The following is a 25,636-nucleotide window of genomic DNA, read 5'->3' on the forward strand; positions in this document are numbered from 1 at the left end:
TGCGTCTCGGGACGCCATCACGTACGCCATCACGTGCGCCATCACGTCACCTTCGTGCGACACGTCTCGCCGTTCTGTTCGTGGCGTGTTTCGGCAGCTCCTTCCAGGATCCGCGTGACCTTCCGCATGTTCTACCGCACAGTCCGGGGAGGGGGCTGGCGGAGTCCAAGAACTTCTCCTTGAGGCCGGGGAGTCTCGGCGGACCCTCCGGGCCCATCGGAGGTAGGTGAAGGGGGCTCCCAATGCGGGTGGCCCAGACTCACATCGGGCCTTCCTTAGTATCTAGCATGCTCCTCTGGGGTTTCCCAGTCTCCGCGGAATAGCTAAACTCCTTAACCAGCCTCTCAGGATCCCCGCAATTTAGCTTCGACCTAGATTTTCCTCCTCTACAGTCACGTCACGTCCACACCTACTGTCCACCGTCATTAGTCCCCGGAGTAAGCCACACTACTTTAGGCTGATTTCCATCTCTGTCTTTACTTGTGAGGTTCCCGCAGTTTGCAGTGCCCACCCACGTTAAATGGTTAATTCGTTTTAATGTTAAACTTAAAGGCCCAGCTGAATTGCACACTTTGAATCTTTCTGGCAGCCGCCCAGTTACAGTTAAAAATCGCTTCTGAGCGCTCCGTGTTCTGTACGTTACTTATAGCATACATTTGGTATTCTGCATTGTGATGTAGTAGTACCTGTTTTTCATTTAGTCCCAGTTTCTCAGCCTCTAACCTCTCCCTGATCATTTTCTTCCTATTCATTTTCACATCACTTGCATCCGTGCCTTTGCTCTGTCTGTCTTGCTTACCCTCCCCTGCCTCTAATGCTGTTCCTCACTTTAATCTGGCAAACCACTGTTCCTGTGCCTCACTTTTTCCTTCTAAAGCTTTAAACGATTTCTTTCAAGGCAGAGTTATGTACTCCTTTGCCTATACAGCTGACCCTTGAACACTGCGGGGGAGGGGTAGGTTTATGGGCCCCAACCTTCCCCTGAAGGATAACTTACAGTGGGCCCTCCATATGCGCGGTTCCTCTTTATCCAGGTTCCTCCACATGTTGGATTCTGCTTGTGCATTCAAAAAAACGGGAATTCTGTAGTACTGTAGTATTTATTGAAAAAAATCTGCCTCTAAGCGGACCCACGCGCTTCAAACCCGTGTTGTTCAAGGGTCAGCTCTGCGGTAGTAAGGGGCGAAGGCCCACAGGCTAGATCTGGCCCAGTGTCTGTTTTGGGGTATTCAGTGAGCCAAGAATGATTTTTATAGATGAATATTTGCAATCTGTTTGATGATAGGAAACACTAACTTTGAACCAGAGTAAGTGAAATGTTTTCCCCCTCCTCCAAAAAGTCTCATTCCTTTCATTCATAAACAAAATATTGAACTTATAATTATTTGGGGCGGTTTCCTTAGTAAAAAATTGGGACGTTTTTCTTTCATGCTATATAAATAACTACATAATATCCTCCATTTTGCCTGTTGGCCTGTGAAGCCTAAAATATTTATTATTTGTCCTTTTACAGAAAAATTTCGTGGACTTGTGCTCTATAGCAGTGTTCATACAATAGATACCACCTGTGACTTTAATTTTGTTTCCCATATAACCCAGCACAGTGCTTCCTTTCCTTCCACAAACATTCTTTGAGCACTTGTTTTTAATCTTTCAGATATGAAATGTTCAATTCAATGGGAAAAAGAGGTCATTACAAATGCAGTGTGATTATGTGCATTGACAGAAATACAGAGTCATGTAGGATTATAGAAGACAAGCCCCTGACCCAGCTTAGAAGGTGAGAGGTTTCTTGGAGGATGTGATCCTTGAGTTGAACTTTAAATGATAAATAGGAGGTAGGTAGAAAGAGGTCATTCCTGCCAGAGAGGACAAATGAAGAACAACATTGAGACAAGAAAGAGCATGGTGTGTTAAGGGAATAACGAGGGAAGCTGGAAAGGTAAGCAAGGGCAAGATCACAGAGGGCCTTACATGCCATGTAAAGGAGCTTGCACCTTCTTTTCTGGGCAGTGTTGGGCTTTGTAGCAAAAGCCAGATTTGCATGGTAGTTAGGTAACTCTGATGGCTATTTGGAAGGTAGGTAAGGGAGTCAGGGAGACCTTTAGAAGAGAAGATGTGAATTAGAGCAGTGGAACTAGGTGGAGTGGACATGATGGAGTTTAGAAAGATTTGGGAGGTAAAATGAGCTCTTGTTAACTATTTGGATGTTAGAAGTGAGAAGGAAGGACAAGTCAAGGCTGATTCCAGATGCCAGTTACCAGCTGAAATGAGGAATATTGGAGTACATGAAGGCACTGACCATGTCTGTTTCACTCACCATTGCACCCCAGTGCCTAAAACAGTGTGTCCTACACATTATGGGTACTTCAGTGAACAGAAAACTTTTAAAATCATTGATTGCCGTGTTTCATCAAAGCCTTTAAAATATGTCACACCTGTTTATTTTGGTGTTACTGATACGGTGTTTTCAGGCTTTTGGGAAAGATGAGTTGCACCACTGAATCATTCCTCTGATATAATTGAATCTCTGTTGCAACTGAATGGTTCTGGAAAGACATTTCGGCCTAATTACATGTCAGTTAAAGTTTTAATTAATTTTTATTGTGTCACTTTAATTTAGAATTTAATTTCAGAATTGCTTTGTTCTTATTTTCTTTCTTACTGTTTAAACATTTTAAAATTAACTTAATTTTAAGCTTCTACATCAGAATATTAGATTTTTATTTTAAGCTTTTAAATTTAATTTTAATCTTCTGCATTAGAATATTAGCTTTGTTTTCTTTTCTTCTTGGCAATTTTAGGCTTTCAGGAAGTCAGGTCCCTAGATTATGTTCTTATAGATTAAATGTCATTTTAGGTTAATTTCAGGGAACATTTGTATTTGCAGTTTCACCTTAACATTTTCTGTTGTCAGTAAGTGAACATTCTAAGCCAGTGTGTTTCTAAATGCTTTGGCTACTGGGTGGCCGAACCAGATTTATTCCCAGGTGTTGTAAATTGGTCAGTTAGGTGTGGGAACATTTGTGTATAGCCTCTGCCTATAGCTGAGTAGATAGTACACTATGGTAGCCCTATCTGTATTCTTTCTGCTTCCTTTAGAGTGTCCCTTCTGTATTGAAATTAAGTGGTTACTGATCACTAATCTATAAGCTACCATACAGCTTTCTGAAAAGATGCAGAGTGAAAATCATAACTATATACAGGTTTATGAATAATAATGTTTATAAAATGTTTTCTTTTTCAGACGTGAGGCAGAGTCGCTTTATTTCTAACACCAATTTCAAACTATTTACCCTTGGATAACAGTGCAATTCTATGAAAGTATGGCTGGTTATAAGCCTGTAGCGATCCAGGCATATCCTGTACTTGGTGAAAAAATCACCCAAGATACACTGTACTGGAACAACTATAAGGTAAGTATAGACAAAATTAAGGGAGGGAGGTGTTTTACATTTATGTCAATTTCTTCAGCATATTTTATACTTTGGATATGCTAATAGAGAACTAATAACTAAAAATAATCTATCAACAGCTTATAGTTTGGGTGGAAAATTTGATATCTGATATTTTTTTCTTAGAGTTATATAAAAATAAAAATCCATATTCCTTAATCAGTTTAATCAGAAGTTATCTAGCACAGAATGGATGATTAATCAATGCCAAATGAATTAAATAAATTTTAGAATTTGAATCTCATGAAGGAAGGGTTTTTTTTTTCATTTTTCTTAATCTAAGGAGGAAGTGATGCAAAATTAATTCTTCTAGACTATATGTAAAGGCTAACAAATGATTTTTTTTAAAAAAGCTGAACAACTAAACAGAAAAATGGGAAAAGATTGGGATTGGGAAGGTTATAGAAAAAGAAGTTTAAGTGGCCAATAAATATATTAAAAGAGCTTCAGCTTCACTCATAATTGAAGAAGTGCAAATTAAAACAATAATTGGATTTTAGATAATAATTTATTGGATAATAAAATTATTGGATAATAATTTGGATACTTTTTCATCTTATATCGGCACAAATGAAAAATTTTGATCATCGTTGCTACTTGAGGGAGGGAAATTGGTGCAGACTTTCTGGAGGGCAATTCTGGCATTATCTATTATGATAAAAATACCTTTTGGTCTTGTAAGTTCCACAGCTTGGAACTTACTCAATGAATATACTCTCCAGAATTTGTGTGTAAAGTATGTTATCTTTATGTAGAAAGATGTTCATTGAAGTGTTATTTGTAATATTAGAAATCTCAGGGACTTCCTGGTGGCGCAGTGGTTAAAAATCCGCCTGCCAATGCAGGGGACACGGGTTCGAGCCCTGGTCCGGGAAGATCCCACATGCCACGGAGCAGCTAAGCCCGTGCGCTACAACTACTGAGGCTATGCTCTAGAGCCCGTGAGCCACAACTACTGAAGCCCGCACACCTAGAGCCCATGCTCCGCAACAAGAGAGGCCACCGCAATGAGAAGCCCACGCACTGCAACGAAGAGTAGCCCCCGCTCGCCGCAACTAGGGAAGGCCCGCACGCAGCAACAAAGACCCAACACAGCCAAAAATAAATAAATAAATTTATTTTAAAAAAAAGAAATCTCAGAAAAACCTGTTTGTTAGTAGTGAACTGGTAAATTAAATTATGATGAATCTTATAATAACTTATGCAAAGTTATTAGCTAAGGTGTTAATAAGTGAAAAAAAGGCAAGGTGCAGAACAGCCTGTGTGGTATGATCTTTGTGCCAGTTAAAAAATACATGGTTAAATATGTGCTGGTTTAGGCATAACTTTTTCCTGGTAATAATCACAGAAAACTTCACAGCTAAAGAGAAAAAGTGGGGTGTGGCTTTTCAACCATATATTTATTCACTTTAATGGCCACAGAGATTGTCTGGATGATGGGATTTGGATCTTTTTTGCTTTCTTCATACTTCTCTATTAAATACAACCTAGTTACTAAGAACAAAAAGAAATTGTCAATAAGAAATTATATGCTTAAATATGTCTTACCAGTTGTAACTTTGTTAATACACTATTATTTTTCATTAAGACCCCTGTTCAGATCAAGGAGTTTGGTGCAGTGTCAAAAGTAGACTTTTCTCCACAGCCTCCGTATAATTATGCTGTCACAGCTTCTTCAAGGGTAAATATAATTTTTGTTTTTCTTTTATGTAGTTTATATTTACTACTGGTCTTGAGCCATCTAGTAAAATACTGTGTTTGTGTTTTTTTTTTTTTTAATACTGTGTTTTTTATCTTCTTGTAGATTCACATTTATGGCCGATACTCCCAAGAACCTATAAAAACCTTTTCACGATTTAAAGACACAGCATACTGTGCTACTTTTCGGCAGGATGGTAGACTGCTTGTGGCTGGCAGTGAAGATGGTGGCATTCAGCTTTTTGATATAAGTGGCAGGGCTCCCCTCAGGCAGTTTGAAGGCCATACTAAGTAAGAGACAGTTGTTTTAATTTTTTTTTATTGAGCTATAATTAACATATGTTATATTAGTTTCAGGAGTACAGCATAATGATTCACTATATGTATATATTGTGAAACGATCACGATAAATTGAGTTAACATCTGTCACCATACAGTTACAGATAGTTGGTTTTTATGTGTTTTTGTTTTGTTTTGTATTATTGTAAGCTCTACTGGTTTTACAGGCTTTGAAAAAAACAGAGTTCTGTGAAGATTATGTACCGTCACGGACTTTATTTTCTGGTTGTTCTAAGACAGTGCTTAACTTGGTTCAGTCCTATGGTCCAGTTTGATGGGGCTCATGAATTTCCTAGAATTGTATGTGACATTTTAGGAAATGTGTGGTTATCTATGGAGATGTCCTGTAGCTTTCGTTAACTTCTCAGTGAGTTCTGTGACGCCGTTGAGGTTATAAACTGCTGATCTAAAGGCAACCTCACAACTATTAATGAGAACTCTAAAGGCTTGGACTATATTAGAGGTTGTTATTTTGAAATCAAGTTGGATTTTTTTCTACTTGGATTTGGTGTTTTGCCCCTTTATAAATTAAATGGCTAGGGACAGTTTTATATCTTTCAGGATTACCAATGTCGTCACTGAAATTTGCTGTTGATTTTAAATCTCAAAAGTGTTTTTTATATTATCAGGATAGTCTTAGTCCATCAGTGAAACATTTTAAATATAACAAGTTCACTTAATATGATCCTACTTAGTGACAAGTGTCCTTAGAATTTTTTAAGAACTACCCATTTTGAAATTTTTCAGATTAAAGTACCTTTGTGCCAACATTTAGAACATTTACTTTCTGTTGACGTGCTAAGTAGAAATGTTAACTTATTAGAAAATATAATTTTAAGGCTACTGTTCAATATTCTTATTAACTTCATAGTACTAGGGGTATATAAATTTTAAATTGGCTTGGGGACAAATACCTGTTTTAAAGATTTTCTTATTCTCTCATGATTTCTCCCTACAATTACTGAAACTGAGCTGCTTTTTTTTCCGTTATTTTGGGAAGAAGGGTGTTTGATGTCAGAAGGTGCCAGAAATAATTTTTCCTTGCTTTTTAATATACTGATCCTTGATCTTTCAGAGCAGTTCATACAGTAGATTTTACAGCTGACAAATATCATGTGGTCTCTGGGGCAGATGATTATACAGTTAAATTATGGGATATTCCAAACTCCAAAGAAATTCTGACATTCAAAGAACATTCTGATTATGTGAGGTGTGGATGTGCTAGCAAACTGAACCCAGATCTCTTTGTAACAGGTTGGTGAAATCTTTTTCTTCCCTCCTGAAGTTGGTAATTTTATTGATATACTTTAATATTGCTTTGGGACTCTTTTGAGGTAGAGGAGTTTTGTTTTTTGTTTTTTAAACATATTTATGGGAGTATAATTGCTTTATAATGGTGTGTTAGCTTCTGCTGTATAACAAAGTGAATCAGCTATACATATTCGTATATTCCCATTTCTCCTCCCTCTTGCGTCTCCCTGCCACCCTCCCTATCCCACCCCTCTAGGTGGACACAAAACACGGAGCTGATCTCCCTATGCTATGCAGCTGCTTCCCACTAGCTATCTATTTTACATTTGGTAGTGTATATATGTCCATGCTACTCTTATTTCGTCCCAGCTTACCCTGGGATAGAGGAGTTTTAAAAAGTTTTATAAAAAAATATGTCTCTGTTTATCCAATTGTTTTATTTTCTTTTTCTTCTGGGGATTTTTTTTTTTTTTTATGAAGTCAGCTTTTTTATTTTAAGTTTATTGCTCAGACTTAAGGCAAGGTTTTTTTTTGTTTTGTTTTATGGCTGCGTTGTGTCTTCGTTGCTGTGGGCCAGCTTTCTCTAGTTGCGGCGAGTGGGGGCTACCCTTTGTTGCGGTGTGCGGGTTTCTCACTGCGGTGGCCTCTATTGTTGCAGAGCACAGGCACTAGGCATGTGGGCTTCAGTAGTTGTGGCACACAGGCTCAGTAGTGGCTTGCGGGCTCTAGAGTGCAGGCACAGTAGTTGTGGTGCATGGGCTTAGTTGCTCCACGGCATGTGGGATCTTCCCAGACCAGGGGTTGAACCCGTGTCCCCTGCATTGGCAGGGGGATTCTTAACCACTGCGCCACCAGGGAAGTCCCTGGGGATTGTTCTTATCATCCTTCAGATGTGTTTGGAAACATCTGTACTCTGGTTTTCACAGGTTCTCCAGCAGCCAAGAAACAGAGATAGTGCAGTTCAGTCTTAATGGGTGCCTGTGCAAAGATTCCCAGGTGACTCAGTAGTGACAGTAGTCTGAAGATAGGAATCATTTAAGAGTCTATGTAGGTTAGTGCTTCAGAAACAGTCAGTGGTACCAGAGGGTTTGGAAGTACTGTGTCTTCATGAGTATACATATGTCTTTTTAAAATTTCATCTATGCTTCTTCTTCCTTTAAAGTTTATGTTTGATTATGTACACACACACGTATAATTTTTGTTATTTTGAGTAGTGAAACTCACATAGTACAAAAATTGACATTTTAGGGTCATATGATCACACTGTGAAGATGTTTGATGCACGAACAAACCAGAGTGTTATCTCTGTTGATCATGGGCAGCCAGTGGAGAGTGTCCTGCTTTTTCCCTCTGGAGGTCTTCTGGTATCAGCAGGTATTTCTTTTAAAAATTGCTTTCACCAATATTGTTTGTCTTGAGTCAGATATTTCTTTATTAGTTACTCTTTATAATTTATCAGTGTGCACTTGAAATGCATGTCTCAGTTTTTGCTCAGTTGATAAGTGGCACAGGCAAGCAATTTTCATTTATTGAGTAGCTAATATGAGCCAGGCACTATGCTATTATAAACGTATTACCACCAGTCCCCTAGGTGAGCCTACAAGATAGTTTTCCCTCTATTTTGCAAAAGAAAATAAATAAAAGTTTTAAGTAATTTGTCCAAGACAAAGTGGTAAGTGGCAGATCTGAAATCTCAGAACTTGAGAGCCTTCATTGTGTACTTAATCTAAAAATCCAGGTCGTACTCCTGCTGTTGTTCTTACCTAAGAGATCTGCGGCAGCTTTTGAAAACACAGGTTCTTTCAGATCTAGAATCAGGCTTATCTCTTTTTATGTGACTCTTGATTGAAGTGGCCTTACCCAGCAAATAGCTGATAGTGCTGGAGGAGAAGATAACGTGGAGTCAAAGGGGCCTTGATACATTTTTTATCAAGTTGGAACTGAGGTGCATTTAAAAAATTATAATGGAAGAAGTAAATTGTCTTTTTCCATTTGTTAAGTCAAAATTAATGTGTTGACATTAGAAGAATACGTAGGTAGTGTGTAGCTTTGTTTTGTTTTTTGCTTAATTCTAAAATCCAAATAGAAGTTATCCTGTTTTATACTCTTTTCCCCAGTACCTATTTGATTTCAAAGTAAGTTGATAATATTGTCAGAGTTACCTATTTTTCTTGCTGTTATTTTGAGAAATGGAAGTACATACAAGTTGAACAGGGAGAGTGGATGCCTATATGCTAATCTCCGTCGTGTCAGTAGCTAATTGTGTGGCCTTGGGCAATCCTTTAACCAATATAGACCTTGAAAATGAGAGGTTGGGCCAGATCAGTGGTTTCAAACTGTGATCTCTCTCATGAGCTGCTACATGTAGGGAGATAGGGACTGCAAATTGGGTTCCAGGCGCTTCTACATAGTCAGGATAAGTAAGAACTTCATCCCCTCCCACCCCCAGCCCCCCAGCCTCTTTTTCCATTTTACCTACTAGACTTTTGCTTAATATTTCATTGAAAGAAAAGACGCCATAATAAAAAAATTCTTTTTAAACCCCTGGATTAAATTGCCTTTAAAGATGCTTCCAATTCTTAGAGTAAAAGTTATAGAGTTTTTCAGTTTTGTTGGGATTCACAGAATTTTTAGGAAATGAAATCTATGTTATTCTTTTCCATGGTTATACAGAATTCCTTTTGTAGAATTATTTTATTTTAATCTTGTTAAAATAAAATCTTTCTTGATTATACTTCTTATTTTGCCAGGCAGTTCTGTGTACTTTACAAATATGAAATTATTTAATCATCATAACAGGTTTTTGTGAGGTAGGAACTGTAATTATTATCAGCCACGTACCCAGTAAATAGTAGACCCAGCACTGAAACCAGGCAGTCTGGCTCTGGAATCCCTCCACTCCATGCTGTGGAGTGTCCAGTGAAGAGTGCTTTTCAGATCCTTTCATAATCAAACTAATGATTATTTCTTTTTATAGGAGGTCGTTATGTTAAAGTCTGGGACATGCTAAAAGGAGGACAGTTGCTAGTGTCTTTGAAAAATCATCATAAAACTGTGACGTGCTTATGTCTGAGCAGCTCTGGACAGAGGTTACTTTCTGGCTCACTGGATAGGTTAGCATTTTAATTTTCTTTTTGGATCATTCTTAATGTACACATGTTTACTGCTTGAGGAAATGAGTTATTTCTGCAGTATTTGTGATAGAATAAATATTCTACCAAATGATTTCCATGAAAAAAAATCTATTGAGCTGAAAATAGTTTTGACATTTCATTTACATATAGCAAACTTATTTTCTCCCTTGAGGTAATTTATTGATTTATATACTTGAGGAATTTTATTGAACCATGTGAACGTTAATCTTTTAAAATAATTTCTATTATTCTGTAGTTTTCTTTTAAAATCATTGTATGTTTGTATATTTTGAAATATTTATAATGAGTATGTATATATATTCTAGCTTGTATTCTTTAAAATTTAAAACTTCATGTAAAAATTTCTATACATTAATGTATAGAAATACATATTTCTAAATATTACTATTTTCAGTAGGTATTAGTGTTTCATTAATTAATGTTCTAGAACAGTGCTGTACAATAGAAATATAATGTGAGCTACATATGTAATTTTAAGTGTTTCACCAGTCATGTTTAAAAGCTAAAAGGTACTAGGTAAAATTAATTTAATAAGTTATTTACTCTAAAATATTATTTCAGTATGTATTCAATGTAAAAATTATTAATGATAGACTAGAAGCAAGTTCAGCATCGAATACATGCCCTTAATACAGTAGTAATACTTTACAGTTAAAGTAAAATATACTTGTATTTAACAGAAAAATATTTTATACTGCCTCAGTTTTAAAATTTAAGTTGAGTAAAATTAAGTAAAATAAAAAATTCCCTTCTTTTTCACTGACCACATTTTAAGTGCTCATTAGCCACATGTGGCTAGAATGATGGCCCAGTTCTAGAATTTCCTTATATTTATCTATTGTTGGTCATTTTATTTCCATATTTCCCTTTTTCACTGATATGGAAAGCCTTGGTTTTTCAGCATGTTTATTAAAAAGTATACATATTTTAAAAGCTAGAAAATATTTCTAATACAGAGGAACTTACTATGTAAATATATAGCAGATTCTCTGCAATGGTGTTACTAGGCAATTTGGGACTTGATTTTTAGATGTGTCCCTCAAAAGCTAGGTGTAAGTTGGCTCTATTCATAGTAGTTCTCAACCCAGAGTGATTTTTGTCCTCCAGCGGGCTATTTGGCACTATCTGCGGACATTTTTGGTTGTTGTCACAACTTGGGGGTGTAGTGCTGTTGGTATGCAGTGAGTAGAGGCCAAGGATGCTGCTAAACATTTTGCGGTGCACAGAACAGCCACCATTTCAAAGAATTATCCTGCCCGAAATGTCGATAATGCTGAATGAAGCTGAGAAACCCTGCTCTTTCCAGTGAACATTCATGTTGCTTTTTCTTTACTTTCAAGTTTCATTTTCAGGAGACAGTGGTCTATCCTTCTGGTGGCTGGTTGAAGTCTTTATGCAAGCATAACAATAAACAGTTCATTTTTAAAAGAGATCCAGTGATGAATTAGTTTGTAACTAATATTATTAATTGTTTTTCTTCATTGTATAAGTTTTAATATTCATATATTGAGTTTCAAAAATAGAAATTTTACCTTTTATGCTCATTTCCAAGATGATTTGTGACAAAGCTTTCTTTTTCATTAGGAAGGTGAAAGTATATAGCACAAGTTCCTATAAAGTAGTCCACAGTTTTGATTATGCAGCTTCAATTTTGAGTCTCGCACTTGCAGTAAGTACTTTTAGCTCTTTTTAAAGCTTTCACTAACCTTGCCTGTTAAATGAAACTAAAATGGAATATTAGGGTTTATCTTTGTATTTGTACAAGTATTATTTTCTTCTCACCCCATTAGATAATTGCTAGAACATGTAACTTGTCTCAGTAACTAGGCATGAATTCAGATTTAGGTCCCACTCACTGCATAGCTTGAAACTAACTACACTGTTGTAGGCGTTGTTAACACTAAGGACAGGACCTGGAAAGCAGATAAATCTCTCTTCAGTATATTTACCCCAAGGGTTAAATACTCCAGAAAGTCAAGTTGGCTCTCTGAGCAAAAAAAAAAAGGAGAATAGGGGGCAACACAATGAAATGATGTCTCCTTTTCTTTGTTAACTGCTCCTTCTGGAATGTTCATTGTCAAGTTTCATGAGCCATTGAGGAGGAATAGATTTGAATACATTATATAGAAATTGGGAGGGGAAAAGTTATTATAAAATATTTTCTTGACAAGATTGTGGAAAGTCATGCTACCACATCATTCTGTTTCTAGGAAGAGGATGTGGGAAAAAAATTATTTTGGAAGTTTCTTACGATGTCATTAACTGTATTATTATACAAACTGCCAGTGGTAATTTCCAAGTATAATTAAAAGTGCTGTCAATATAATAGTATCTTGGAGGAAAAAAATGATTTTATTCTAACTTTTTGTTGGAGTATCTATATCTGAATGGAACTCCTGTTGAAAGTATGGATAAGTGGCAAACACATTATAAATGGTATTTTGAAGAAAAAGTAAGATGAATTATGAGTTAGGAATATACTAACTTATTTTTCTAATTGCTGTTAGCATGAAGATGAGGCAATAGTTGTAGGAATGACCAATGGAATACTGAGTGTTAAACATCGGAAATCTGAAGCAAAGAAGGATTCTCTTCCCAGGAGAAGAAGGCCTGCATATCGAACTTTTATTAAAGGAAAAAATTATATGAAACAACAGGTATTTATATATTTTGTGTAATTTGTTTTAAAGGTGAAATTTGTTAGAGTATCCAGCCTCATCCCTGCGCATTACTGGAAAGTGTAGTTCACATGGCATTTAGCTTCATTTTGCTTTTCTCTACCTCATTTATCTCCACATTGCTAGATTGGGGACATTAAATTAATAAGTAATGGGAAGTAAGAACTGTACTTCTTAATGCCCTGAATCATAACAATGCTGTGGTGCTCAGAACAGTGTCTTTCCCATGCTATCTGATTTGATCTTGTAAACAACCCTGAAAAAGCGTAGAGCCAATAATATCTCCATTTGGCATCTGAAGATGGAGAAGATGGAGATATAAGGAAGTTGTGTTGATCCAGGATTTCTTTACTGGGACTAGATGGCAGTTTCTCTGATTCTTGTTTTCTCTTTCTGCTGAATCACTGCTTGCTATGTAAAGAGAATTGCAGTGAGTAATGTTTGCCCAGAACGGAGGTATCATGTATGTATCGTAAGTTAAAGTCATAGGACACTAAGAACACAGTGATGTGGCAGATTATTCCATTTTCATTTAATCGACAATATGGGCATATGACCATTTTTTATGATACAGTTCAAGGACACCACAGAACTATGAAAAAATACCACTACAAAGAAGTTTATTTTGAATGAAGCTCTAAAAGGATATTTGATTTTTCTCTGTAAATTTACTTTTCAATGCAGGATGACATTTTGATCAACAGACCATCAAAGAAACACCTAGAATTGTATGACAGGGATCTGAAAAACTTCCGGATCTCTAAGGCACTTGACAGAGTCCTTGAGGTGAATGAGGAATGTGTGTGTGTGTGTGTGTGTGTGTATTTTTTTTTAATTTTATTTATATTCTTTCTACTTCAAAAAAGTGGATGTAATTTGTGACACACACATATAAATAGGTTGCTAAAATCATATTGAATATGAATACCCATACTATAGAAAGATGCAGAAACTTAGGCTATGAATATATACTAGAGTTGAATATAAATGTATATTCCAGTTTCCTAGAAGCAAGGTAAAAAGGATAATGGATTGAATTTCATAATTGCTATTATCAGATAAATGAAACATATATATCTATATTTTAGAAAAAATACACAACGTTTTTTTTCACACTATAGTACAGAGAAATTTATCATGAGTTGTTTTTAGTTGGAACACGAAGAAAAATATAGGAATCATGTGATAGTCTTTATGTCGTTAGAAGATGCAGAAATATTCTCAAGCATAGGATTATGTATTAACCCTCTGTAAAAGCCAAAGACATAATAATAAATACCCGCAACTTCTGTAGTGTCATTTCAACAAATAGGTAACCAAATACAATTCAAGTAAGAATTCACTTATAATAGAATATAGCTAAAAACCAATTTAGAGCAATGATGGTTAACTTGGTCCATAGATTTCTTCTCTCAAATACCAGTTGTGTCAACTGAGTTTTAATAAGAGCTGGATGGTGATCAATTTTATTTTATTAATTTATTTTTTTAACATCTTTATTGGAGTATAATTGCTTTACAATGGTGTGTTAGTTTCTGCTTTATAACAAAGTGAATCAGCTATACATATACATATATCCCAGTATCTCTTTCCTCTTGTGTCTCCCTCCCTCCCACCCTATCCCACCCCTCTAGGTGGTCACAAAGCACCGAGCTGATCTCCCTATGCTATGCGGTTGCTTCCCACTAGCTATCTGTTTTACATTTGGTAGTGTATATATGTCCATGCCACTCTCTCACTTTGTCCCAGCTTACCCTTCCCCCTACCTGTGTCCTCAAGTCCATTCTCTGTGTCTGCGTCTTTATTCCTATCCTGCCCCTAGGTTCTTCAGAACTATCTTTTTTTAGATTCCATATATAGGTGTTAGCATACGGTATTTGTTTTTCTCTTTCTGACTTTCTTCATTCTGTATGACAGACTCTGGGTCCATCCACCTCACTACAGATTGTGTGTGAATTTTTTATTAAGATTTTTTTTTAGAGCAGTTCTAGGTTCACAGCACAGTTGAGGGGAAGGTACAGAGATTTCCCATATACTACCTGCCCCACACATGCATAGCCTCCCCCCTTATCAACATCCCCACCAGAGTGGTGCATTTGTTACAATTGATGTATCTACAAGGAGCTTATTTTTAAAAGAATCATTTTGTTTCTTGCCTTGTCATTACCATGACTCAAAACTGGGAAGAAAAAAACCTGTTTAAATTTGGTAATTGTTAGTTCCAAGACTATGATTTTTTTCTTGTACTGTCTTGTCTGCTCATGTTGACTCTGAAAAATTTTCTAGCCCAGTTGTGCAATAAAGACGCCTGAGATTACAGTTTCCATCATAAAGGAGCTAAACCGAAGAGGAGTCCTTGCAAATGCCCTTGCAGGTCGAGATGAAAAGGAAATCAGTCGTGTTCTTAATTTTTTGATAAGGTATGTTTTATGTCTATGAAGCGCATGTATTTCGCATCTGAAATTTTATCTCCAAATTTACTTTTAGTTTGAGCTTTGTAAAGAACTGACAGAACAGTTTAGTAAATCTATTTTAAGGATTTTTTTTCTTTAAGTTTCCAGGTTTCAGTAAACAGAATTTTTGCTTTGTAGGAATCTGTCGCAGCCAAGATTTGCCCCTGTTTTGATTAATGCTGCTGAAATAATTATTGGTAAGTAGCTGTTAAAACCTGAAAAATTGTAGCATACTTGCAGAAGTAGAGATGTCAAATAATGAAATCAAATAGATTGATATACCTTGTCTTTATCAGTTCTCCAGTGAAGACTTCATGGAGAAAACAAACAATAGTAGTAAATCAGTGCATTTTAAAGTGGGAGTAAAATGTTTATAATGGATTGGCTTTCAGTTGCTGGCACCAGGGTTATTATAATTTAAAAAAGTTTTTTCCTTAAATACCTCCAATGACCATGACTAATTTTTTTTTTTTTCAAAGAGAACAAACTGTATTTTCAAGAACAGAAAAAAATCTCTAGTGCTGAAAAATATAATAAAAAGCAGCCCTCTCACTGTTGTGGCCTCTGCCGTTGCGGAGCACAGGCTCCGGACACGCAGGCTCAGCGGCCATGGCTCACGGGTCCAGCCACTCCATGGCATGTGGGATCTTCCCGGACCGGGGCACGAACCCGTGTCCCCTGCATCGGCAGGTGGACTCTCAACCACTGCGCCACCAGGGAAGCCCCCACGACTAATTTTTAATGGGAAAATGAAAATAAGTCAGAACCTTAACACTGTACTTTCTTTAATTATTTCTTTTTGAAATACGTTTTTCAGATGGATTGTTTACTTTATGTAAAACATAATTTGTAAAATAAGTACAGATTTTTCAATGTCTTATATTTAATATTTTTGTACTTTTTCTAAATATTGTTGTTCATGTATTGTTTAGAAAGATGTTTCTAGTAAATGTGTTTCCTCTCTCTCTCTCTAGATATATATCTACCTGTGATTGGTCAGTCACCTGTAGTTGATAAAAAGTTTTTGTTACTTCAAGGACTTGTAGAAAAAGAGATTGATTACCAAAGAGAACTACTAGAAACCTTGGGGATGATGGATATGCTTTTTGCTACCATGACAAGGAAAGAAAGCACTTCTTTGTTGCAGCATAATACATCTGATGGATTTCTAGAGAACAAGAAGATTGAATCATAGTGTGTGCTTAACAGGACACATAAGAACTCCTAACTTGGAATAGATTTGATGCGGTTGACTACTGGGAGGAGACTCTGTTTGATACATTAAAAAAAAACTATTTACAGAAGCAATTTTTTGGAAGAGACTGGAATAACTGTGCTTGGAAAATAAGAACCTGTTTTTAATCATGGTTTTCCATGTGCTATTTTGAATTATCTCCTGGCATCTTTAGCTGGAAGATGTTTTGGTCATAGTGTATGTCCATCTTGGACAAATTGACATTAATTTTTTTTTTTTTTTCTTCGGTATGCGGGCCTCTCACTGTTGTGGCCTCTCCCGTTGCGGAGCACAGGCTCCGGACGCGCAGGCTCAGCGGCCATGGCTCACGGGCCCAGCCGCTCCGCGGCATGTGGGATCTTCCTGGACCGGGGCACAGACCCGTGTCCCCTGCATCGGCAGGCGGACTCTCAACCACTGCGCCACCAGGGAAACCCGACATTAATTTTACTACAGCAGAGTTCTGTTTCAGCATTTGAGTAGGCATTCAGAACTCTGGAGAGGGTTTCAACTAGGAATACTGCCAAAGGAACAGGGCTTTACTTTTCCCTTCTATCCTGGAAAAACAACAACAAAACAAATGGCAACAACAAATAAATTCTTTCTTCACTCTAATCAGGGCACTTGGGATTCCCAAGCCCCAGCCGAGTTTGCCTCCCTCTCCTTGATGCCATCCCTTATCCCAGGCCACGTGTTCCACCTAGCTGGTAATTGGGCTGTATCTGTTCCAAGTGTGGCAAATTAGTGGCCAACTCTGAATGATTGACCCTAGTTTGACCTGTATTCAGAGAGTGTGATGAGGCAGATTTGAATACTAAAAATTGTGCTCAGCAGCCCATGGTTCTTTTTCTTTCTGTAATCTTGACTGTGCTTCTCAGAGCAAGGTCTGCAGGTAGGCCTTACAGACCATGTTTTTCCTCTTCCCCAAATATGCAGCCTTTCTACCAGCTTTTCAACTTGCTTCAGGTCAGCAGAATGATAAAATTTGCCATGTCTCGTGATTAATAGCCTTTCAGCGTTTTTTATACATATTGATATATTTGGAGCTTATTTTGAAGCTACCTACCTCTGAAAACCATTTGATCTGTGTTTAGGTTTTTTTTTTTTTCCTCTATTCTTAACATCATTTTGTGTTTCAGAACCCCAAGCCAGAGTAGCTTGTTTTGGAAAATACTTGTGTTTTTAAAAAAAAGTTCAATGTAATTCACATTTTTTTATAAAGAAATTCATATTTTCTTTTTGGCTTTCTGAGATGTTTCAATTCCTGATGGATAGTCACTGGTTACTGATTCCTAGCACACTGATTTTACACTTGCTACCTTTTCCACCTTCCCCCAGTTCCTTAAGTAGTTAATTATCTGTAAGGAAGTGTCAGGCCAGAAGAATTCTTAAAGGAAGATTTTGTAATTGCAGTCTCCTCTTAAAATTTCAGTTCTGTGAATTCATATATATATATATATATATATATATATATATAAGTGTGTGTGTATATATATATATATATATATATTTTTTTTTTTTCGGTACGCGGGCCTCTCACTGTTGTGGCCTCTCCCGTTGCGGAGCACAGGCTCCGGACGCGCAGGCTCAGCGGCCATGGCTCACGGGCCCAGCCGCTCCGCGGCATGTGGGATCCTCCCGGACCGGGGCACGAACCCGTGTCCGCTGCATCGGCAGGCGGACTCTCAACCACTGCGCCACCAGGGAAGCCCTCAGATATATTTTTTTAAAGCAGAAAAAAATATTCCTGTGTTCTGATGAGGACATATGCTCAAACAGAGGGTCTGGTTTCCCCCTCATCAATTGATTTAAGTAATCATGAAGCCCAGTGGCTTATAAGAAACCAGGAGTTTGCTTCCCTGAGTAATTATGAGATTAGTCAAGGATAGAAACTGTGTCTTCATGTTAAGAAGGGTTAATTTATTTAAATAAATTTAAAGCTTTTAAAAAAACGTAACTTCATAAATATGCTGATTGGATACTATCAATAGTAAGAATGAAAGGTTAAAGATTCTACCAAAAAACTGCCATGAACTCACAGGTGACAAGGGTTTTCCTGTACATTATTTTACTTGATTCTCACCGCAACCATCCAAGGTTGGTATTCTCATTTATCATTGAATTTACTACAGTAGTTAATTCACCCTTGAATTCCCCCAAGCTTGAGTCCCTCATGCCAGCACCCTGAACTGGCCTGCCTGCTGGGGCCCAAACCACTCATTCCCTTTAACAAAACTTCACAGAGTGCTGCCGTTTTTAGATGAAATATGTAACGATTACAAATTTTCTAAAAGGTTAGGAAACAGTTCCCATAGCCATCAATACTTCAGTGTTAAGTTCAGGAATAGTTTTTTATAGTCATTGGGACAAACTGTAGTATTTGCTATTTGAAGTAGTATTGGAACATACCTGGCATATTACAGTATGTAACACTGGCCTTCATTTCCAACTTAAAATGCCTAACAGATTTTTAGACTTGTAAATTTTAGTTGAAATGTATTTTAAGATCTTAGAAAGCCTGCAGAAATACTGAAATATGTCAGAGAACTTAGTCACTGTACATTTAATTTATTATATTTATAAGAGTTAAGTACTTGGGAAGGTTTTGCTTGTTGGGTCAAGCATTTGAAGTGCTATTTACAAGAAAATATCTTAAAAGTGTAAATGCTATTAAACTGTTTAAAGGACTTTGGGTTGTAAATGGGATTGTTTAAAGAAATTTAGTCTGTTCAACTTAAATCAACTATCAAACATTAATTAAAAGCCCCATTTAAAATGATTATTAAAATATAGTAGTGTTTTGAATGAAATGACAGACTGTATGCTGGTGGGGATAATCCCTCTAGAGAGAGAGGGAAACTGATGATTAGAGTAGAGAGAGGGGACCAATTGCTGGAGCAGTGTGCTTGGAAGGGGGCATGGGACTGCGCGCCCAAATGGAATGGTCAGCTTCGACAGCAAATGAATAGTTTGGGCATAGTTCAAGAGGGAAGGCAGAAGATAATGGCACAGATGTAATTAGGTGTATAGCTGTGGTGCTGGGGGTTTGTGGAAGTTCTTTACTAAGTTCCTTTATGGGAAAAAACCACCAACAGAAACAGGTTGGAGAAGGAGTTGTTCAGAGGTTAGAAAGTTTGAGGAGAGAACAGAAAATGAGTACTTCCAGGGAGGTCAAGGGCTCATACTCTGGAGCCCTCTGCCTGGGTTTGAATCTTGGCTCAGCCACTCACTAGCTGTGTGCCTTTAGTCAAGTTATTTTACCATTTTGTATTTCATTTTCTTCATCTGTTAATCAGACAAACAAAATCACAAAAAGTGCTTGTGAGAATTGAGTTGATACCTGTAAAAGTAACCTGGAATATTTCTGTTGTTCACTATTGTTGGGGGAATGGATGGACTAGAAAAGGAAGTAGCATTACCAGCAGCACTAAGCCCCACATGAGGTTAATGCCATGGACTTAAAGTGGACTGTAGCTCACCATTAGTCCACGAGGTGGCAGTATTACTTCAAAAACCATGAGAAACCCGCTTTTTCCACAGCCCTTTCTCTGAATCAGTTTGGTGTTGCTGAGTCATAAGGTGAGTTCTCTCACAAAACAACCGAGGTATTTGGTTATTGTAATGTTGACACAGTGGGTTCAAAAGTCATTGATAATTATTATTAGATGCTAGCCAGAAATACGGAAATAAAATCTAACCAACAACCATTTTGAATTAAAGATTAAACTTTTCAACATTGTAGAATAATGGAAAGAACATGAGCTATGTGTTCCTGGGTAAGTCCCAGCTGCCCTGGGCCTTAGCTTCCATATCTGTTAAATGGGGCTAATATCACTTCCCTTGCAGGATTGTTGTGAGGATAAATACAAATACGAAAGTGTCTTACCTGCTTTACTGTGTTTTTCACATGTTTCTGACTGGAAAATCTACTTGCCCTGCACTATTTGGGAACTTTTTCTTAGCTTTTCTGATGATTAACATCATTTGGATGATTTAAGGGTTGGGTTGAAGTTTTCTATTATACTAGTATAAAGGATGTTTTTAAAATAAATTAATTGCATACACTATTAAATAAGGGGTGTAACTGATTTGAGAGAGACTGCTTACAAGCATTTTGAAAGTAAATGGTATGATTTGCATTAGGTACAAATAAGACAGTAACCCCTTATTCATGAAAACGATGTGAGTTCCCATTGGATAAGTGTTATAGTAGAAATTTTAAGCAGAATTATGTCTTTAAACATATATTAATGCAAACTTTCCTTTATTAAAACTAACTATATTAGTTGTGACTGTGATGGCTGTATTGACCAAAAGGTTGAAAATATGAACTGTGTTAATCTAATGAGGGTTGGCAATTTTTCTATAAACATTACTGTAAAACACTGAACTCATAAGATTTTTAAAATTTTTTAAATTTATTTTTGGTTGCATTGGGTCTTCACTGCCGCGTGCAGACTTTCTCTAGTTGTGTCGAGCAGGGCTTACTCTTCATTGCGGTTTGTGGGCTTCTCATTGTGGTGGCTTCTCTTGTTGTGGAGCATGGGCTCTAGAGTCCACAGGCTTCAGTAGTTGTGGCACGCAGGCTCAGTAGCGTGGCTCATGGGCTCTAGAGCACAGGCTCAGTAGTTGTGGCACACAGGCTTAGTTGCTCCAAGGCAAGTGGGATCTTCCCAGACCAGGGCTCGAACCCGTGTCCCCTACATTGGCAGGCGGATTCTTAACTACTGTGCCAGCAGGGAAGTTCCTCTCATATAAGATTTTTTCCAAGGTTTTTTCTTAACTGAGATATAATTGACATTATATTAGTTTCAGGTACACTAACAGATAGAGGCTTGACAAAGTGTTACCAATTAAAAAAAAAACCAAAACAACTCAAGTCAAAAGCAGTTTCCTCATAGGAAACAAGTGGGAAGCAGTAGTCAGATTTTTTCTTTTACTGTTGTCCCCTTAGAATAAAAGACTTTGAGGTCTACGTGCCTAACTCATCTTTCAGTGGGAAATTATCTAAGTGATAAAGAATTGAGAAAATGAAACAGCCAGTTGCAGTGACATTTGTTGATAGTAGCATATATGAACTTCCTTATTCTGTAATTTCTAGGAGAATATTATGAGCTCATATACATGATTTTCTACCATGACATTATTACCCATAAACCTACACGTAACCTAGTGGTTTTATTTACTTATCTTGTGAGTGCATTACAAGTTATTTAAGATAGTGCAAGTCAGTGCATTATTAATGGTAGGAAACTCTCTGGTCAACTTTTAAAGAGGACCTTGTATAATTCTGCTCTAACAATAAGTATAAGGGTAATCAAAACTGGAAAATTATGGACAAGAATAATAATAATGGTTGATACTAATAATATACTTACTAAGTCACTGTTCTCACCAATGTACATACGCTAATTTATTTAATCTTCACAACAACTCTGGAGTTGGTACTGTATCAAAATTAACTGTTTTTGCAAATATGTATTTCTAAAGTGTGTGAAGTTAATACAAATTAAACACAATGAGAAACAATGTAACTATGTGAGATCATGGGTATGTTAATGAGCTTGGTTTTAGTAATCACTGTACATCAAATCATCACACTGTAGACCTTAAACATGTACACTCATATTTGTCAATTTTACCTCAATAAAGCTGGAAAAAAGAATAAGCCACTTTAAAAAGTAAAAAGAAACAAAAAACAAGAAGTAACCACAGATGCTGAAATTTAAACAACTTAGAAGAGTATTTGACAAAACTTTATTCAAATATATTTTAAAAGCTGGATTACATGGATGCTTTTCTTGAAAATATAAATGAACAAAATAGGTCCCAAAGAGACTGGAGATTAAAGCAACACTGAATAGGGAAGTAATTGAGAAGGTAATCTGAGGAGCTCTGGACTCAAATGTATTAGTAAATTCTTTCAAGATTTCAAGGAGCAGAAAATTCTAATGTATTTAAACTGATCTAAAACTTAAGAGAAGAAAACTTCCAACGCCATTTTCTGAAGCCAGCACAACACAAACATAGACCTGACAAAACTCTTTTTGGTAGGTTGTACTATTGTTCAAAGTATTGCTGCCCCTCCTGGGGGACAGGTTGCAGTTCTTAGGACCACAGGCATCTGCCTTGCCTCTAGGACTTGAGGGCCTCCTGTGGTAGGATGACATATCCCCACCCTGTGGAAGTCAGGTGTGGTCATGCAAATGCAACTTGCCTTGGCCTATAAAATAAGGGCAGAAGTGACATCAAGCCACTTATAAGCAGAAGCTTTCAAATCCAGTTCATGGTTCACTAGATCTCACTTCTCTTGCAATGAAGACCAGCATCGTGCCAGATGAACTGCTTCATCTACCTCATCCCAGAGGGAAGACGACGTGGAGAAGAGACACAGTAGATACATGAGTAAGAATTAAACCTGTGATACTCTAAGCTACTGAGATTTGGGGATTGCTTGTTATCACAGCATAACCCAGCCTATCCTGATTGATACACTCCTCTCCCCCACAAAAGAACACGATAAATTCACTTATGAATATCTGTGTTAAAATCTTCAATTAATAAGAAAAATATTTCAGGCATACATTGTAGGAATAATATACTTCCAACTAAGACCTCTGAACAGGTAAGTATGTTCCCCACTGAAGACTCGGAGACCTCTCACTTTAGGTGTGTGTGCTCCCAACTAAAGAAAAGGTAACATGGTTTAGTTTGTAAAATATGTAAGCAGCTTCGTCCCCTCTCTCCCCCATCTATTGTGTCAGTATCAAAAAGGAGTTAAGGATTTGAAGGCTTCATGGTAGCAAAAACACCCTTGAGTGGGAAAATATATTTCAGCTGAGCTATGCATGAAGGGTATACTAAATGAAAGTTCCTAGGGCTCATGCCTTATACAATTTCAGGATGCAATTCTCCCTATGAAGGCATAAGAAGTGGATATTACTCCCATTTTTCAAGAGGAGAAACTGAAGTAGTTAACAGGGAAGCTCCAATTTGGCCTCAAATCACCAAGTAAGTTCCTGATGCAATTTACTTGCTGATGTTTTCTTATTTTGTTAAGAATAAATCTACCATTGCCCAAGTCAGTGAGTTTCTAGCAAAGATACTCTAATGTTTACTTCAGGCTTTTTCTTAAGTGTTAATGGATGTGATGATTTCTAAGTCATTAAAAGATGAGTACATCAAGCTCTTGCAAAGAACCCCAGGTAACTGGTTGACCTTGTAAATAAAACATTATCTCTGCCGCTGCTATAAGCAGGCCATGTGATCGATGATAAATTTTCTTAGAAAACAGGACATGGAGGTCATTTGATAGTCAGAAGAACACTCGTGTTTAATGTTCAGCTCAACCAATATAAACTGTTATGTTAATAGTCTAAATAGTAACCTGGATGAGTTCATCTCTGGATTTCTTTCTTAGCAGTATAGGAGATAAGAATATGAATTTCCTGGATCCATCCTGGAAGGACAGTGGTGAGTACAATATTTAAAATTTGAGTGGTGACTCACTTAAATAGTAATTGACAAAAGGTTGAATGGATAAGAGAAGTAAGCTGTGAGAAAACAGGGCCCATACCTGCCTTATGTATAGGGTTTGGCATACAGGAGGTGCTAAATAAATGTTTCCTGCTTGAAGGGTGAATTCTGAGAGGCAAATGTCAGACTTGAGATGGAGGTGAGCAGGGCTACCAGAGTGGGAGGTGGCTTGCTGCCTCAGGGCTAAACAAGGAAATGAGTCTTCTAGTTCTCTCTTGAGAACTAGATAAAAATGAAAGCTTCGAGGACAGAAGGCTTCAAAACCCTATGGTTTTTTTATTATTATTATTTTTGTTTTGAAATCATTTTAGACTTACAGAAAAGTTCTAGGAATAGTGCCGCTTGCCCCAACTTCTCCCAAAGTTAACAACAGTACAAGTATCAAAACCAGGAAATTAACATTGGTGCAAGGCTACTGATGAAAATATGCCAGTTCCTCCAGTTTTCTCCCCGATGTCCTTTTTCTGTTCGAGGATCCAGTTCAAGATCCTACCTTGCATTTAGTTGTTGTGTCTCCTTAATCTCCTCCAATCTGTGATGGTTCCTTAGTCTTTCCTCGTCTTTCATGACCTTGAAATTTTGATGAATCCTGGTCAGTTATTTTGTAGAATGTACCTCAGTTTGGGGTTGTCTGATGTTTTCTCATGATTAGAAACACGTTACAAGTTTGGGGCAAGAATATCACAGAAGTGATATTGTGTCTTTCTCAGAGTGTCATGTCAGGTCTTCCTGATGTCCATATGTTTCATTACTGGTGACTCTAGCTTTGATCCCTTAGTTAAGGCATTTCAGGCCAGGTTTCTCCACCATTAAGTTATTATTTTTCCCTTTGTAATTGAGAAATATTTAGGAGAGATACTTTGAGATTATGAAAATATCCTGTTTTGGCTTAAGCTTTCACTAACTTCTCCCACTAATAGTGGTTTCGATTTGCATTTCCCTGATGATTAGTGACGTTGAGCGTATTTTCATGTACCTGCTGGCCATTTGGATGACTTCTTTGGAAAAATGTCTATTCAGATTTTATTCGGATCCATTTTCAGTCAGATTATTCTTTTCTTTGCTGTTGAGTTGTATGAGTTCCTTATATATTTTAGATAGTACCCCCTTATCAGATGGATGCTTTGTCAATATCTATGGACAAGCTCCTTGTGAGGGGTCAGTAAGGGAAGGATCTGTAAAATTCCTTTCTAAAACTGGTTTATTACTAAATCCTATTTCAAAATGTTGTCATATTTAGTCTTAAGTAATATGATTGCTGCCCAGAAATGCAAATGATTTCATTTCTGTACCCTATGAAGTTTTCATTCAAACGTGTAAGTTCTTAACCTGTGGACCACGAATGGGGCTTTGGTGGAGTCAAGGACCCCCTGAAAGGTAAATTCACAATTTGGCGAATGTGTATTATTTTGGGGTGAAAAATCTGAGCTCTTTTTCAAATTCTCAAATGTGTCTGTGACCTCATTCCCTCTACCCCCTGAAGCCGTATGCTTTAACCAACCTAGTGGACAAACATAGATCATTCTTTTGTACTTACTCAAACTTGATATGCTGGGTTTGGCGACATGTATAGAGGAGGAGAGAATAAACTTTAATTCAAACTGATCATTTTGGTTGGAGGAAAACACATTCACACAATGGATGAAAGAGGATAAGCTTCCTTTTTATGTTGCCCGCCGCACAGATTAGGATCAGCGTTGTACCATGAGGCATGTTTGACTTATAGAGAAACACTTACATTTTGATGCCAACAAAAAAAGCAAATACGTGTTTGGTGTGGTTAATGATACTTTCCCACTGAGGCTTTAATCTTGCGGTGTGATGTTTGCTTATTACG

The 25,636-nt window shown here is 37.1% G+C and overlaps 1 protein-coding gene and 1 long non-coding RNA gene across 4 annotated transcripts in view; both read left to right on the top strand.

Moving 5' to 3' along the window:
• LOC137221389 (uncharacterized) overlaps positions 1 to 25,636 on the top strand; it is a 60,432-nt gene that overhangs the window by 23,676 nt on the left and 11,120 nt on the right. Inside the window, exon 2 of the long non-coding RNA XR_010941986.1 lies at positions 16,666 to 23,736. This is a non-coding gene — a long non-coding RNA (uncharacterized lncRNA). The remainder of the gene's footprint in view (positions 1 to 16,665; positions 23,737 to 25,636) is intronic.
• Positions 25 to 17,507, top strand: UTP15 (UTP15 small subunit processome component). 3 transcript variants are annotated; one of them, XM_067730984.1, is made up of 14 exons: positions 57 to 222; positions 1,658 to 1,780; positions 3,248 to 3,416; positions 5,044 to 5,136; positions 5,260 to 5,444; positions 6,568 to 6,746; positions 7,992 to 8,117; positions 9,721 to 9,856; positions 11,483 to 11,567; positions 12,406 to 12,555; positions 13,261 to 13,362; positions 14,863 to 14,996; positions 15,168 to 15,226; positions 16,004 to 17,507. In XM_067730984.1, exons 3-14 carry the CDS (start codon positions 3,327 to 3,329, stop codon positions 16,222 to 16,224), a joined length of 1,560 nt encoding a protein of 519 aa, XP_067587085.1. In that variant the 5' UTR covers positions 57 to 222; positions 1,658 to 1,780; positions 3,248 to 3,326; the 3' UTR covers positions 16,225 to 17,507. The 3 variants fall into 3 exon arrangements, with proteins under 3 accessions (XP_067587086.1, XP_067587085.1, XP_067587084.1); XM_067730983.1 differs by lacking the exon at positions 1,658 to 1,780; XM_067730985.1 differs by lacking the exons at positions 1,658 to 1,780; positions 15,168 to 15,226 and having other exon boundaries at positions 25 to 222; positions 16,004 to 16,285.

Source organism: Pseudorca crassidens, chromosome 3, assembly GCF_039906515.1.
Source record: "Pseudorca crassidens isolate mPseCra1 chromosome 3, mPseCra1.hap1, whole genome shotgun sequence".
Taxonomy (NCBI): Eukaryota; Metazoa; Chordata; class Mammalia; order Artiodactyla; family Delphinidae; genus Pseudorca; species Pseudorca crassidens.

Excerpts from the sequence above, each read along its gene's own strand:
- UTP15 (XM_067730984.1), top strand. The coding sequence starts at position 3,327 with ATGGCTGGTTATAAGCCTGTAGCGATCCAGGCATATCCTGTACTTGGT. Across the intron at positions 6,747-7,991 it reads CCCAGATCTCTTTGTAACAG|GGTCATATGATCACACTGTG; the intron begins GTTGGTGAAATC and ends TTGACATTTTAG. Across the intron at positions 12,556-13,260 it reads AAAATTATATGAAACAACAG|GATGACATTTTGATCAACAG; the intron begins GTATTTATATAT and ends TTTTCAATGCAG.